This window comes from Grampus griseus (genome assembly GCF_964374135.1).
Source record: "Grampus griseus genome assembly, chromosome: 7".
Taxonomy (NCBI): Eukaryota; Metazoa; Chordata; class Mammalia; order Artiodactyla; family Delphinidae; genus Grampus; species Grampus griseus.
In genome coordinates this window covers 44,601,368-44,618,812 of record NC_139001.1, presented here as the reverse complement: position 1 = coordinate 44,618,812, position 17,445 = coordinate 44,601,368, and the positions used below count along the sequence as shown (strand labels likewise).

At 37.3% G+C, this 17,445-nt stretch overlaps 1 protein-coding gene across 1 annotated transcript in view; it reads left to right on the top strand.

Moving 5' to 3' along the window:
* Positions 1–16,830, top strand: part of WDR75 (WD repeat domain 75) — a 41,308-nt gene extending 24,478 nt beyond the window's left edge. The window contains exons 12-21 of the mRNA XM_082658453.1: positions 640–815; positions 1,842–1,999; positions 2,459–2,639; positions 3,441–3,535; positions 4,519–4,614; positions 5,216–5,385; positions 5,968–6,027; positions 8,819–8,968; positions 15,789–15,880; positions 16,274–16,830. Coding sequence (XP_082514579.1) covers positions 640–815; positions 1,842–1,999; positions 2,459–2,639; positions 3,441–3,535; positions 4,519–4,614; positions 5,216–5,385; positions 5,968–6,027; positions 8,819–8,968; positions 15,789–15,880; positions 16,274–16,478 — 1,383 coding nt within the window. The 3' untranslated portion in view covers positions 16,479–16,830. The remainder of the gene's footprint in view (positions 1–639; positions 816–1,841; positions 2,000–2,458; positions 2,640–3,440; positions 3,536–4,518; positions 4,615–5,215; positions 5,386–5,967; positions 6,028–8,818; positions 8,969–15,788; positions 15,881–16,273) is intronic.
* The last annotated feature ends 615 nt before the right edge of the window (positions 16,831–17,445 follow it).

Here is a 17,445-nt window from a genome sequence, read left to right as displayed (position 1 = left end):
AGTGCCCCACAGTACCCTTTACAGATTTCTATCACAGCCACTGTAACACTTTATCTCTTTCTCTCCAACACCTTTAAACCTCTCAAAGAAAGAAAACTTATTGATCTTTGTACATTTCTAGTGCAGTGCCTGGAAATAGTAGCACTTAGTACATTTTTAGTAAATAGATGAGGAAACAATAAAAGAAACAATTATAAAGAAAATGCTGGCCTATTTAAAATGTTGTGCTTTTTTCACTTCTTAAAAATTGTAGGTTTCATTTTTGCTCTCCTTGTTTCTAGTGATGTGGAATCTAACCTTGAGATTTTATGTAAAGCTATTTGTTCTTAGAAACAAAAGAAAAGCATTACTGTAACCTAAAGTTCTGCTGTATCATATAAATGGAGCATAGTCGTTACTAAAATTTAAGGTCATTGAAGAATCATCACCACCAAATTGGTATTGTATAATATGCTCCATGTTTTCAATGGCAATTTTGATGTCTGTAAGTAATGATTAGTTCATTTTTCTCTTTACCTAAGAATCTGTTACTGTAGATTCCAGAAGGTATCTATGATGTGGTTAATTACCATTCCTTGAATGCTTTAACATGTATGTATTTACATTAATAAGAATTTTGGATTTTTTTTAACCCATCAGTTAGATATTATACAGCAAGAATATATCAATGATTATGGTCTGATCCAAATTGAGCTAACAAAGGCTGCATTTGGCTGCTATGGTAATTGGCTTGCAACGGTGGAACAACGTCAAGAAAAGGAAACTGAGCTTGAATTGCAAATGAAACTGTGGACATATAATAAGAAAACACAAGGGTAATACTACCTATATAGACATTAATTTCAGAGCAGAAAATTATTTGACTTTCTAGTTTCAATTGTTGGTCTTTACGATGTTTCATTTTGTTAAATTTATATTAAGAGAAATGAAGGAGGTGTTATTCCTCTAATACAGCCTTTATGCTTTCTGCTCTGAGAAAGCATTGGTGTCCTCCAAATTATGAGTCACCTCATTGCATAAATAAGGAAACATGGAGAAGTAATACCCCCAAGAACACATACCTACTTCCAGGCAAATCCAGGATTAGAATGCAAAGGTCTTAGTTCCTTAGCTCTTTTGTGTTATATTATCTTCTTTGGGAAAATGGCAGTGGTAGGTGGTAGAGGTGTGGTGTGGTGTAGTCTTGATTAGATAAGGAGCCCACTAGTTTCTCATACCATGGCTGTAATAGCAATTTATCAAGTCCTTGCTTGTCAAGAACTGGGCTTAGTGCTTTTGTGCCCATTGTCTTGTGAATCTTCACAAGATAATCTTTCATTCACGGCAGTGTTCTGTCAAGCCAGAAACAAGCTTTGAGAGGTAGTTTGGATGACTTTAAATATTAAGTATTGACCAGGGCAGTGAAATAGGTAATGTTCTTTCTGTACCGTCTTGCCACAAATAAGGGCTTTCATAGCCATTTTCTTTTTTGCTTATTTTCAAAAGAGTGAGGTATCTGTGTTCTACACAATTTCCCTGCAGTTTAGTATAGTAGCCTTTCAAGTATCATTTTTTGATGACCCCTGTTTTATACTCATTCTGTACCAGTAAGCTGACACTATTTATAATCATCTCTGTTATGTACGTTACACGAGGCCAGAGGTAATGTGTTAGAACTCTTTGCATCCTGTGGCCATTAGTGACAGAACACTCAATTGTTTGTCATGCTAGGTGATAATATATCAGTTGCTCATTCTTAAAGATGCTATTGTAAAATGTGCAATATGTAAGGAATTCTTAATACTCATGATAGTGTATCATATTGCCCTGGTACAAAAATAAATTGGTTTCCTTCCTACTAGGTTTGTTCTCAATACAAAGGTTAACATGCCACATGAAGACCACATCACAGCTCTCTGTTTCTGTAATGCAGAAAAATCTGAAAACCCCACCTTGGTTACAACAAGTAAAGATGGTCACTTCAAAGTGTGGATATTAACAGATGATTCTGATATATACAGTAAGTTACTTAAATATAATATGTCTGTATGTAGTGCACAGTTTTAAGAATTGATATATTTATCTTATGAATTGTATCCATTCTGGGAGGACATTTTCTACTTTGTTTAATTCTATACGATATTGCCCAATTTCAAAAGATTTTAGAGATTACATTTTTACATGCCTTTTCTCCCAACTCTTTACTTATTTTATGACATTCTTGATTAATCATGTACTAGTTATTCCAGTGTGTGAGGGTACAGTAAAAAGGGCTTTTGCAGTAGTCCCTTTACTGTTCCACTAGAGGAAGGTCAAGGTCTCTTGGAAGGGACGCAAATTTCAAATCAGTCAATGATTTGTAACTAAAATTTTGGAGAGGAGGTTTTTTGTTGTGTTTGTTTCTTAATCCATATTTCTTATAAATTCCGTAAAATATTATCTAGCATTTGTAGTATTTCTATGGTCTGTATTTTCACAGAAAAAGCTGTTGGCTGGACCTGTGATTTTGTGGGTAGTTATCACAAATACCAAGCAACTAACTGCTGTTTCTCCGAAGATGGCTCTTTACTAGCAGTTAGTTTTGAGGAAATAGTTACAATATGGGATTCGGAGACATGGGAACTTAAATGTACATTTTGTCAACGAGCTGGGAAAATAAGGTAGGTAAATAATTGGGGGAGTATGAAGTACTGGGTTTCTTTTTTTTTAAATTCAAACACGTCTTTCTACATAGACTTTAGTAATTAATTTATGCTTTCTCCAGAGGTATCCTGTGGGTCAGTGGTGCCAGCAGCTAACCAAAATGCTGGGAAGCTAAAAAATACTGGGTTTATGAACCATGTGCATTAGTTTTCATGGTTGTACTACACGATAATAAAAGATATATATAAGCCTCAGTAGATCCAAACAATGTTTATTTTCTCAGTATTTTCATAAAAGCGATGTTAGGCTCGAACTTCATTGTTTGTAATAATGGCAAGAGAATGTAACAGTAGTATCTTCCATTTTATTTCCGGTAACTTGGGCATTTGAGGACAGAATGGGAAATGGCTGTTTCTAATTCCCAACATGTCTAATTCTGAGTTTACTTTGTAAAACTTTCTTCAGAATTCATATTGCAGATTTTCCTCTTGAGACAGAGAAGCATAAAAAAGAGTTTTTGTTAAATAACTTGGTACGTTTCACATACATTTTCTCTATATGTGTCAATTATTGTACCGTACAGCATATTAGAGAAAAGAATTGGTCATCAAATCTGTTTTCCTAAAGAAACAAAATAGCTAAATAAACCTTTACTGTTGTGCTCCTTACCCTCTTCCCTGCAGAATAATTATGAACAAAAACATACATGTCTATCTAAAACTTTGCATTGCCCGAAGCTAGTACTGTGCAGGAAGTCTGCAGTCCTTTGTAACTACGTGTGCTAGAACTGACTTGTTAACTTCCTTGTTTTAATCTAGGCACCTTTGCTTTGGGAGATTGACTTGTTCCAAGTACCTTCTTGGTGCCACTGAAAATGGCATTCTGTGCTGTTGGAATCTGCTCAGTTGTGCATGTAAGATATTCTTTGCTATAAGGTGATGACAAAGCACACAGGAAGTGGACATTAACTAATCTTTGGCATTTTAGGACTTCTGGATGATATCTTCATATCTTTACCCAGAGAATATATAATTTTTTACGTGGTACATTGTACCACCAAACTTTGGAGTGCTATGCCTGTAACAATAGACTTTGATTACAGTTGACCCTTGAGCAATGCGGGCGTTAGGGTTGCCGACCCTCTGCGCAGTCAAAAATTCACTTATAACTTAGAGAGTCAGCCCTCTGTGGAGTCAGCCAACCTTGGATTGAGCAGTTACTGGTAGTACTTGCTATTTTAAAATCCACATGTATGTGGACCCTCACAGTTCAAATCCATGTTATTCAAGGGTCAACTGTATTTATAAGCTGCCTAATTGTCATCAAATCATCTTCCATTATCCTCACCTTTTTCCACTGTCTTCAGTGTATGACTTTGTTGCCCTCCATATTATCCATCCTCATAACAATTTGAGGAAAGTTTCTGATAGTTCATAATGCATATTAACCTGCAGTATTCCTGACAGCATTAAATTTGAATGTAGCCTATCACAATCCTCCTAACAAATGTGAACTTTGTGGCATTTTACTCATTCGAGTATATGTTTGGAAGACATTGTGGTTACTTTGTAATAATGTGTGTGATAACATTTTTTTAAATATTCTCTACAGTGATTCTGGTTAACATTTTGCCCACATTTAGCAGTAGTGGGAAAGCACCAGACAGAAGTTGCACTGCTTTAACTGTTTTTCTGCTTCTTGCCCCTCGTTTTAGTGCAGACTTCCACAGATTATGTCAGTGTGTTCTCCATGTATTATCTGGAATGGTAAAATCCCTCTTCCTAAAAATAATAGAATTGATTGTCCCAATAAATATTGAGTACCTAGTTTAAATAACAAGCTTAAGAAAGCTTTTGGTAAATCTCTTCTTAGAAGTGAATCACTTTTTTTCCCCAGTGGAGTGGAGTGCAAAATTAAATGTGAGAGTTATGGAACCTGATCCCAATTCAGAGAATATTGCTGCAGTCTCTCAGTCTTCCATGGGTTCAGACTGTAAGTACAGACCATTCTTTGACCGAAGAAGTCTATTACCTAGATTTTCTTTTTAACACCTTTAATATAATTTGATTTAAACTTACCTTCAAATCAGATGTCCATTTGAAGCCATTTGCCTGACCATTGCCCTTCCTTTCGAGTTCCAGCTCCAGCACATCCCTCATTTTTCAACATGTCATTTGCTACTCAGCCTTCAAAATCCAAGAGACATTTTGCCTCTTTGAAGCATTCCTAAATCCCCCAAGGAGCTTTTATCATTCCTCTATGATCTTGAAGCTCTTTATACAGATCTCTGTTCTAGTGCTTAAGACAAAATACTGCCATAGTATTTTGGTGTCTGTTTTCTGCAGTTGACCCTGCTCTCAGAAACAGAAATTTTTGTTTCTGTTTTTCATCTTCAAAGCCCTCATTCCTAATCGGCTTGGCACATAGTAAGCATCAAGTAGATATTTGTTGACTCAAAGCCTAAAATAATCATGACCTTATCAATTTATTCAATGGGGTAAGTCCCAGGATGAGTGTGATCTGCCAATCTGAGGCTGAAACTAACCTTTGCAGGCAAAATGTTGTTGTCTGTTTGGTTTTTTTTTTTCTCTAGTGTTTGTGTTTAGACCTAGCGAGCCAAGGCCATTGTATATTCAAAAAAATATCTCCAAAGAGGAAGTCCAGTGGGGAGTGTTTGTTCCACGAGATGTCCCTGAATCATTCACCTCAGAAGCCTACCAGTGGCTGAACAGATCGCAGTTTTACTTCCTAACAAAATCACAGGTAACCATCCACCTCAGAAAAGGCGGTCATCTCTTATGGGTGATTTTCAGTTGCTTTACTATTTGAGAGTAATAGCCCAGGGCAAGTGGAATAGTTTTATTAAAGGATTACTCCTTCTCTCCCCTCCCACTCCCCTGCCAAATCGTCTTATGTGCTCTGTACAGTCATATTACTGGTGGGAGTATATTAGCCTACACCTTTGGGGCTAAGTATTGCTTGCATTCATTCACTCCGTGACACCAAAAAAGAGATGACCTAGAAGATAACTAGAATACTTTAAATTGTATTTATTAGAATGGCTCTTGTTTAATTTTAGTATTTGATTTACCATAAAGAAATCAGTGGCTTAAGTTTGACCCATCAGTTGAATTTTATTTCATTACCAATTCTTAAAAATGATCTTTGAGGACAATCTTACAACTGTCACAGCAGTTATTAAATACGTTTTCAATCTTGTATTACTTTTCTGTGAGCAGATATATTTATATCAAGAAGAAAAGTCAACATCGTTTTCTAACTTTACCATTTAGATTTGCACTCTACAATTTATATTTTGCATCATTCATTGACCTCTCTTTTCAGAGTTTATTGACATTCAGTACACAGTCTCCAGAAGAGAAACTCACACCAACAAGCAAACAGGTATATGTTCTAGTCACTCGTGGTGCAGATCATGCACATTGCCTCCCTGCAAAGATAATCTTTTAGAACTCAGCTATGAGAAAAATGTTTTACCTGCCCTAAAGTGGAATTAAAATTACATACTTAGAAACTACTTGCTTTGCTTGATGTGATAGTGCTCTTTGAAAATGTAGTCTCAATTTGTAACAGCAGTAATATATGCTTGTGATTTAAAGAATCAAATAGTTCTACAAGACTTCTTGGGGAAAACTTGAACATCACCACCACTGCCGTTACCCACAAAGATACTCTCAACTCTTTGAGTTGAAGTTTTTATTTACCTCCATATCTCTAAGAAACATGTTTATATTGCTAATTCCGGATTTTTTAGATCTAGGTATTATTTGTTAACTCTGATCTATTGAAGTTTCTTTCACACCACTCCCGCCATATACATAACATACCCCCATATGTTTTCTGTCGCCTAATTTTTCCAGTATAGATAAATTGGTCAGGTCACTGTTCATCCTTAAACATGTAAACACAATTCATAGCTGAGCCACATAGTAATAAACAGGTTGTTTTTCCTTTTGTGACCAACTTCCTTTCTCTGGAGTTAATGATTGCCTTCTTTTTTCATTTGCTCAGTTTCCTATTTACTTCTCACCTAATTCACCCCTAATCTCTACCCTGTAAGTCCTCTCTCATTATTTTCAGACATATTAGGTATTCTTTCGAGTCTTGAAGAAATATTTTCAAGAGCCTCTGACCTTCTTTCTGAACTGATTGCCCTGTAAACCTGCTGCACAGTAATCATCTTAGGATCTACATTTGCTACCATTCTGGGGGTTTATTCACATCTACTGTAATAGATCCTGTAGTTTTTCTCCTTCTTTGGTCACTCCCTTGCTTTGGTAAAGCACATCCTATTGGTGCATGGGAAGTAAATTTAAGACATTGCATGTTTGGACATGCTTTTATTCTCTCCCATTGGATTGGTTGGTTGCGTAGAGTTCTAGGTTGAAAATCATTTTGTCTTAGAACTTTGAAGATACTGTCTTATACTTTATCTGTATCCTGACTTGTTTATTTTTCTCTGAAAATTCATTGAATTCATTTAACATTTTTTTGTTGATCATTACTGTATGTTCTAGACATTTGGGATATATCAGTGAGCAAAAGAGTCAGGTCTCTAAACTAGTGGTGTTTATAGTCTAACAGGAAGATAATAACATCAAGTAAGTAAAATATATAGTATTTTAGAAGGCAATAAGAATTATGGGAGGAGGAATGGTGGGAAAGGGAATGTGGAGTGCAGTTTGCCTTTTTAAATAAAGCAGTCAAAACAGGCTTTAATGAAAAGACTTTGACTTTTCCTCTGAGTTAAATGTAGAGCCCCCTTCGAGGGTTTTAATCAAAAAATTGTCTAAGGAGAAGAATTAATTCTTTGCCTTCATTTTCTCTAGAACTGCTAGTTTTTACTGCTGGACCTTCTAGAATGGTGCTCTCTAATATTCTTATTTTTTCTCTTGTTTTCTTCCTGTTGTCTGAGAGGTTTCCTCCTCTTTTCATCTGATCCTCTATTATTTTTTCTCTCTCTTAACATGGTTCATTTCCATTAGGTTTTTATTTCCAATCTGTTTTGGAGATTTTCATCAAAGTCTCATGACTCTTGGCTATCTGCTCTTATTTAAAAGTGAGCAAAATCACCATTTGGAGGTTTTCTACCTAGGTGGAACTTGACCTCTGGCCTCCACTATCTGCCTGAGCTATTATGAGAAAATCTCCAAAAGTCATTATTTTTAGGACTTTTTCTCTTAGATTGGTCAAATTGTCCAGATAAAATTCTTCCAAATTCTTGCCTAAAAGATGTCAACCTGGCTGCCAGTGTTCTGAGAAGCACCCTCTATGGAGCACAGCTGCCTTCAGCTGTGAGGGCACCTCCGCCCCGCCACACACCAAGCCATCCTTTCTAAAGACACACTTTATTTCGCTCTTCAAGGAACATACTGCCAGCCCTCTGCTGGGGCTGAGGAGGAGATCTGGAAACCTGAATGCTCTCTAAATAGACCTTCAACCAGGCTAACTGGTTTCTTTCTTTTTTTTTTTTAGCCTTTTACAGAGGAGGTACTGTTACTATTAGTACCAATTCTTGAGTATTTGTGGGATTCTGCAGTATAAATGGGGATGCTTTTAGCTTTCTTCACCACCAGCTTAGAATCCTGCTTTCTCAGGTCTACTAAGTTAGCTACCACCATTCAAACTACTTTTCACTTTCCACATCACACAGTGTCTTTAGTACTGTGGATTTATGCTCTTTTGAAAACCTGTTTGCTGCCATTTTTGTAGGACTGGGGGCCTAAGTAGTGGTGGATGCACATTTTGTTCTGTCATCGAAGTGTCTGCTGTTAGCTTTTCACATAGTAAATTGACTGCTCTCAGTTGCTTTACCTGTGAAATGAAACAATCATACTAGATAATTTCTATAGTTCCTTCCATCGGACATGTTATGACTGTGATACTTCTTTTGTGTGTGTGTGTGGTACGCGGGCCTCTCACTGTTGTGGCCTCTCCCGTTGCGGAGCACAGGCTCTGGACGTGCCGGCTCAGCGGCCATGGCTCACGGGCGCAGCCACTCCGTGACATGTGGGATCTTCCCAGACCGGGGAATGAACCCATGTCCCCTGCATCGTCAGGCGGACTCTCAACCACTGCGCCACCAGGGAAGCCCTGTGATACTTCTTATTGCCTCAAAGGCAGTTCCTCTTCTTTAGTGAAGTAATTTATTTCCCTTTGTCTTAAATCCTTACAGCTATTAGCAGAAGAAACTCTTCCAACAACCCCATTTTATTTCATATTGGGAAAGCACAGGCAGCAACAGCAGGATGACAAGTTAAATGAAGCTTTGGAGAATGAACTGGTACAACTACCCTTAACAGAAAACATACCTGCAATTAGTGAGGTAAGTAATTATTAATTACTTATTAGTGTGAAACATAAGTTTATTATAATATTAATAGTGTAAATTAATTGCTTATACCAACATGAAATGGGTTATATGCAATAAAGTTCCTTAAGTTAGAGTTTATTTATACAGTCAATCTGTAACAACTAATTTTTAAATAATCATTTATACACTGTGCAATTTTTTTTTGAATTTTTGGATTTTATTTATTTTTTTATACAGCAGGTTCTTATTAGTTATCTATTTTATACATATTAGTGTATACATGTCAATCCCAATCTCCCAGTTAATCCCACCACCACCACCACCACCCTCTGCCACGTTCCCCCCTTGGTTTCCATACCTTTGTTCTCTACACCTGTGTCTCTATTTCTGCCCTGCAAACCAGTTCATCTGTAGCATTCCTCTAGGTTCCACATACATGTGTTAATATACGATATTTGTTTTTCTCTTTCTGACTTACTTCACTCTGTATGACAGTCTCTAGGTCCATCCACGTCTCTACAGATGATCCAATTTTGTTCCTTTTTATGGCTGAGTAATGTTCCATTGTATATTTGTACCACATCTTTATCCATTCGTCTGTCGATGGGCATTTAGGTTACTTCCATGACCTGGCTTTAGTAAATAGTGCTGCAGTGCACATTGGGGTGCATGTGTCTTTTTGAATTATGGTTTTCTCTGGGTATATACCCAGTAGTGGGATTGCTGGGTTATACGGTAGTTCAATGTTTAGTTTTTGAAGGAACCTCCATGCTGTTCTCCATAGTGGCTGTATCAATTTACATTCCCACCAACAGTGCAAGAGGGTTCCGTTTTCTCCACACCCTCTCCAGCATTTATTGTCTGTAGATTTTCTTATGATGCCCATTCTAACTGGTGTGAGGTGATACCTCATTGTACTTTTGATTTGCATTTCTCTAATAATTAGTGATGTTGAGCAGCTTTTCATGTGTTTCTTGGCCATCTGTATGTCTTCTTTGGAGAAATGTTTATTTAGGTCTTCTGCCCATTTTTGCATTGGGTTGTTTGTTTTTTTAATATTGAGCTGCATGAGCTGTTTATATATTTTGGAGATTAATCCTTTGTCCATTGATTCGTTTGCAAATATTTTCTCCCATTCTGAGGGTTGTCTTTTTGTGTTGTTTGTAGTTTCCTTTGCTTTGCAAAAGCTTGTAAGTTTCATTAGGTCCCATTTGTTTATTTTTGGTCTCATTTCCATTACTCTAGGAGGTGGATCAAAAAAAGGTCTTGCTGTGATTATGTCAAAGAGTGTTCTTCCTATGTTTTCCTCTAAGAGTTTTATAGTGTCTGGTCTTATATTTAGGTCTCTAATCTGTTTTGAGTTTATTTTTGTGTATGGTGTTAGGGAGTGTTCTAATTTCATTCTTTTACGTGTAGCTGTCCAGTTTTCCCAGCAACACTTATTGAAGAGGCTGTCTTTTCTCCATTGTATATCCTTGCCTCCTGTGTCATAGATTAGTTGACCATGGGTGCGTGGGTTTATCTCTGGGCTTTCTATCCTGTTCCATTGATCTATATTTCTGTTTTTTGTGCCAGTACCATATTTTCTTGATTACTGTAGCTTTGTAGTGTAGTCTGAAGTCAGGGAGTCTGATTCCTCCAGCTCCATTATTTTCCCTTAAGACTGCTTTGGCTATTCGGGGTCTTTTGTGTCTCCATACAAATTTTCATGTATTTTGTTCTAGTTCTGTAAAAAAAAGCCGTTGGTAATTTGATAGGGATTGCATTGAATCTGAAGATTGCTTTGGGTAGTATTGTCATTTTCACAATACTGATTCTTCCAATCCAAGAACATGGTATATCTCTCCATCTGTTTGTGGCATCTTTGATTTCTTTCATCAGTGTCTTATAGTTTTCTGAGTACAGGTCTTTTACCTCCTTAGGTAGCTTTATTCCTAAGTATTTTATTCTTTTCGTTGCAATGGTGAATGGGATTGTTTCCTTAATTTCTCTTTCTGATCTTTCGTTGTTGGTGTATAGGAATGCAAGAGATTTCTGTGCATTAATTTTGTATCCTGCAACTTTACTAGATTCATTGATTAGCTCTAGTAGTTTTCTGGTGTTATCTTTAGAATTCTCTATGTATAGTATCATGTCATCTACAGACAGTGACGGTTTTACTTCTTTTCCAGTTTTGATTCCTTTTATTTCTTTTTCTTCTCTGATTGCTGTGGCTAGGACTTCCAAAACTATGTTGAATAATAGTAGCAAGAGTGGACATCCTTGTCTTGTCCCTGATCTTAGAAGAAATGCTTTCAGTTTTTCACCCTTGAGAATGATGTTTGCTATGGGTTTGTCATATATGGCCTTTATTATGTTGAGGTAGGTTCCCTCTGTGCCCACTTTCTGGAGAGTGGAATTTTGTCAAAAGCTTTTTCTGCGTCAATTGAGATGATCATACGGTTTCTCTTCTTCCGTTTGTTAATATGGTATATCATATTGGTTGATTTGCATATATTGAAGAATCCTTGCATCCCTGGGATAAATCCCACTTGATCATGCTGTATGATCCTTTTAATGTGTTGTTGGATTCTGTTTGCTAGTATTTTGTTAAGGATTTTTGCATCTATATTCATCAGTGATACTGGTCTGTAATTTTCTTTTTTTGTAGTATCTTTGGTTTTGGTATTAGGGTGATGGTAGCCTCATAGAATGAATTTGAGAGTGTTCCTTCCTCTGCAATTTTTTGGAAGAGTTTGAGAAGGATGGGTGTTAGCTCCTCTCTAAATGTGTGATAGAATTCACCTGTGAAGTAATTTCATTACTTACGATTGGTCTGTTCATATTTTCTGTTTCTTCCTGATTCAGTCTTGGAAGGTTATACCTTTCTAAGAATTTGTCCATTTCTTCCAGGTTGTCCATTTTATTGGCATAGACTTGCTTGTAGTAGTCTCTTATGATGCTTTGTATTCCTGCAGCGTCTGTTGTAATTTCTCCTTTTTCATTTCAAATTTTATTGATTTGAGTCCTCTCCCTCTTTTACTTTTTCTTTTTTTCCTTTTTTTTTTTTTTTTGGTCAGCTTTGCTTGTGGTTCAAGAGATTCTGCAGAGGACAGTCACTGTGGCCAGTGACAACAGTGATGCCGTGTGTGTGTATGCGAGTATAAGCATCCCTCAGAACGTGAGCTGCCATACTTGACTCTATGTTGGAATCTCGCAAGGAGTTTTTAAAAATAAGGAAAATTTTTTTTTATGAAAAAGCCTTGGCTGCACTCTAAACCAATCAAATCAGAATCCCTGGAGTGGGACCCATGAATTGGTATTTTTAAAAACCTCTTTTTCTTGATGAGTCTGGCTAAAGGTTTATCAATTTTATCTTCTCAAAGAACCAGCTTTTAGTTTTATTGATCTCTGCTATTGTTTTCTTTGTTTCTATTTCATTTATTTCTGCTCTGATCTTTATTAGCTTCTACTAACTTTGGGTTTTGTTTGTTCTTCTTTCTCTAGTTCCTTTAGTTGTAAGGTTAGATTGTTTATTTGAGATGTTTCTTGAGGTAGGCTTGTATTGCTATAAACTTCCCTCTTAGAACTGCTTTTGCTGCACCCCATAGGTTTTGGATTGTCATGTTTTCGTTGTCATTTGTCTCCAGGTATTTTTTAACTTCCTCTTTGATTTCTTCAGTGTTCTCTTGGTAACGTATTGTTTAGCCTCCATGTGTTTGCGTTTTTTACGTCTTTTTGCCTGTAATTGATTTCTAATCTCATAGCATTGTGGTCGGAAAAGACGCTTGATATGATTTCAGTTTTCTTAAATTTACTGGGGCTTGATTTGTGACCCAAGATGTAATCTATCCTGGAGAATGTTCCATGTGCACTTCAGAAGGTGTAATCTGCTGTTTTGGGATTCCTTGTCCTATAAATAACAAATCTCTCTGGTCTGTTGTGTCATTTAAATCTGTGTTTCCTTATTAATTTTCTGTCTGGATGATCTGTCCACTGGTGTAAGTGAGGTGTTACAATCCCCCACTATTATTGTGTTACTGTTGATTTCCTCTTTTATAGCCGTTAGCAGTTGCCTTCTGTATTGAGGTGCTCCTATGTTGGGTGCATATATAATTGTTATATCTTCTTCTTGGATTGATCCCTTGATCATTATGTTGTGTCCTTCTTTGTCTCTTGTAACATTCTTTATTTTAAAGTCTATTTTATCTGATATGAGTATTGCTACTCCAGCTTTCTTGTGATTTCCATTTACATGGAATATCATTTTCCAGCCCCTTCACTTTCAGTCTGTATGTGTCCCTAGGTCTGAAGTGGGTCTCTTGTAGACAGCATATATATGGGTCTTGTTTTTGTATCCATTCAGCAAGCCTGTGTCTTTTGGTCGGAGCATTTAATCCATTCACATTTAAGGTAATACCAATATGTATGTTCCTGTGACCATTTTCTTAATTGTTACAGGTTTGTTTCTGTAGGTCCTTTTCTCCCCTTGTGTTTCCCACTTAGAGAAGTTCCTTTAGCATTTGTTGTAGAGCTGGTTTGGTGGTGCTGAATTCTCTTAGCTTTTGCTTGTCTGTAAAACTTTTGATTTCTCCATCGAATCTGAATGAGATCCTTGCTGGGTAGAGTAATCTTGGTTGTAGGTTCTTCCCTTTCATCACTTTAAATATATCATGCCACTCCCTTCTGGCTTGTAGAGTTTCTGCTGAGGAATCAGCTGTTAGCTTTATGGGAGTTCCCTTGTATGTTATTTGTCATTTTTCCCTTGCTGCTTTCAATAATTTTTCTTTGTCTTTAATTTTTGTCAATTTGATTACTATGTGTCTTAGTATGTTTCTCCTTGGGTTTATCCTGCCTGGGACTCTCTGCACTTCCTGGACTTGGGTGGCTATTTCCTTTCCCATGTTAGGGAAGTTTCCAACTCTGATCTCTTCAAGTATTTTCTCGGGTCCTTTCTCTCTCTCTTCTCCTTCTGGGACCCCTATAATGCGAATGTTGTTGCATTTAATGTTGTCCCAGAGCTCTCTTAGGCTGTCTTCATTTCTTTTCATTCTTTCTTCTTTATTCTGTTCCCTGGTAGTGAATTCCACCATTCTGTCTTCCAGGTCACTTATCCGTTCTTCTGCCTCAGTTATTCTGCTGTTGATTCCTTCTAGTGTAGTTTTCATTTCAGTTATTGTATTGTTCATCTCTGTTTGTTTGTTCTTTAATTCTTCTAGGTGTTTGCTCTTTAGTTTTTCTAGGTCTTTGCTAAACATTTCTTGCATCTTCTCGATCTTTGCCTGTATTCTTTTTCTGAGGTCCTGGATCATATTCACTATCATTAATTATATTCACTGTCATTATTCTGAATTCTTTTTCTGGAAGGTTGCCTATCTCCACTTCATTTAGTTTTTCTGGAGTTTTGTTCCTTCATCTGGTACAAAGTGCTGTGTCTTTTAATTTTGTCTGTCTTTCTATGAATGTGGTTTTTGTTTCACAGGCTGCAGAATTGTAGTTCTTGCTTCTGCTGTCTGGTGGATGAGGCTATCTAAGAGGCTTGTGCAAGCTTCCTGCTGGGAGGGAATGATGGTGGGTGGAGCTGGGTGTTACTGTGGTAGGCAGAGCTTGGTAAAACTTTAATTTGCTTGTTGGTTGTTTGGCCTGAGGCGACCCAGCACTGGAGCATACCGGGCTCTTTGGTGGGGCTAATGGCAGGCTCTGGGAGGGCTCACACCAAGGATTACTTCCCAGAACTTCTGCTGCCAGTGTCCTTGTCCCTATGGTGAGCCACAGCCACCCCCCACCTCTGTAGGAGACCCTCCAGCACTAGCAGATAGGCCTGGTTCAGTCTCCATTGGGTTAGGAGACTAACCACTGGTCCTTCCCCTGGGTCCTGATGCACGCGACTTTGTGTGCCCTCCAAGAGTGGAGTCTCTGTTTCCCCCAGTTCTGTTGAAATTCTGCAATCAAATCCCACTAGCCTTCAAAGTCTGATTCTCTAGGAATTCCTCCTCCTGTTGCTGGACCCCCAGGTTGGGAAGCCTGACATGGGGCTCAGAACCTTTTCCAGTGGGTGGACTTCTGTGGTATAAGTGTTCTCCAGTTTGTAGTCATCCACCCAGCAGTTACTGGATTTGATTTTATTTTGATTGCGCCCTTCCTACCATCTCATTGCAGCTTCTCCTTTGTCTTTGGATGTGGGATATCTTTTTTGGTGAGTTCCAGTGTCTCCCTGTCGATGACTGTTCAGCAGTTAGTTGTGATTCCGGTGTTCTCACAAGAGGGAGTGAGCACACATCTTTCTACTCCAGCACGTTGAACCAGTCTATATACTGTGCAACTTTAATTCCCGAATTAAATGGCCTAAAACTTACAATTTCTGATTATTGTAGCCTGACATGGGTTTATTTGCATAAAAGTAGGGAGTTCTTTTTTTAATCTATTTTTTTAATTATTAATTTTATTTATTTATCGGCTGCGTTTGGGTCTTTGTTGTTGCGTGCGTGCTTTCTCTAGTTGCGGCGAGCGGGGGCCACTCTTCGTTGCAGTGTGCAGGCTTCTCATTGAGGTGGCTTCTCTTGTTTCAGAGCACAGACTCTAGGTGCACGGGCTTCAGTAGTTGTGGCACGCAGGCTCAGTAGTTGTGGTGCCTGGGTTTAGTTGCTCTGTGGCATGTGGGATCTTCCCAGACCAGGGCTCAAACCCATGTCCCCCTGCATTGGCAGGCAGATTCTTAACCACTGCACCACCAGGGAGCCCCAAAAGTAGGGAGTTCTTCGGTTTGGTTTTTCTGTGGGGAGAGCCTACTGTTGATGAAAGCCTTGGCATTTCATCTTTTTAAATGAAACCCTGTTTTTCTGTTTTACTGTAGCTTCTTCACACTCCAGCCCATGTACTGCCATCTGCTTCTTTCCTGTGCTCCATGTTTGTAAATTCATTGCTGCTGTCTAAGGAGACTAAGAGGTAAGGCAGTTCATAAGATATGTTTAGATACTGTTTTGAGAAACAGGATGGTTTGTGTTATCCTTGATTAGAATATTCTTTCCCTGTGTTTCTCTTTATTTCAGCTTTGACCTATAGTTAAAGGATATAGGATTACTAAGTCAAATAAATAAAATTCATTGAAACTAAATATCAGAGATCTTTCGTGGTAATGTTTTAAGGGTTTCAAAATTTCATGTTTTATAAATTTACCTGTTGTTTTATAATAATCCATAATTTTTAAAGTGTATTCAGTAACAAGAATTTTCATTTATTTTGTTCATGATTGTGTTTTCATAGATACCTTAAATTGGAAAGTTATTGTTTAGAAATATTTTTTAATAGTAATTGTATTTTATTCTGTTATTGTTAAAGTGCTGAAGAAATTCCTGATGATGTCAGTATGGAAGAAGAAAAAGAAAGTGTTGATTCAGATGAAGAAAATAACTTCACTGAAGAGGTCCAGGATACAAATAACACAGATTTGGGAAAAGACATTATACATCAGTTGTCAAAATCTGAAGAAAAGGAACTGAGAAAATTTAGGAAAGTAGACTACAGCTGGATGACTGCTCTTTAAGCCTTGGAGAATAGGGAGAGGGTTTTACACTTTGTGTTTTTTTGTTTTGTGGGGTTTTTTTGTTTGTTTTTGTTGTATGTTGCTATTCCAGAATTCTATTTTAATGTTATTTGTTCATAAAATGTTAAATATTAACAGGCTCTACTTTTTAAATGACTGGTAATATTAAGCTATATTTGCATCATGTTTTAGTTGCTATATACATCATCTCTTTTCACTTATCAGCCCTATAGAGTAGCTAGATATTTTCTTCACAGGTGCTATAGCAGAGCTGGGACTTGAATTTTTACAGCATAAGTCCCCCTGTCTGCAATTCGGAGATAGATAGATACAAAAAGTCAAAAGGTTTTGTTGATGATGTTAAGTTCAAAATTCATTTGGTGGCCAAATATGACCTGAACTGATATGAGGTTCTCTGTAGTCTTGTTTAATCCCTCTTAGAGTATTTCTCTTCTCATAGAGAAATTTAGAGAAATGATTTGATTATGGTGGTATTTCACAGACCCCACTGAGGATTTTATATAATATGAGCTGCCTGAAATCTGAAAAACTCTACATTCACATCATCTGGTCACATATCTTTCGGGTAAGGTCTTGTCTACTATACTTGTAAATACAATTTTCATGACAGCCTTGGCAGATAAGAAGAGCTGGTATTACTCTGTCAGTGTTATGCCTGTTTATACTGAGTCAAATAACAACTACTTTTTAAGCACAGTCCCATTGCTAGTAGAAAAGAATGCAAGACTCCTGTATTACCTTAAAGTAGTGAAATTTCTACATTTTAACCACTTAGCATTTAGAGTTTTCCAGTTCCATGATACACTTCCATAAAATTTATATTTAAAAAGTTAATGCAAAAACAAGTGTACACATCACAAAAGCACATCTCAGGGAATGTTCACAAAATTGCTGTAAGTGGCTTTTTAAGTATGTCTGAGTCAGTATCCAAGTAAGATCTATACAT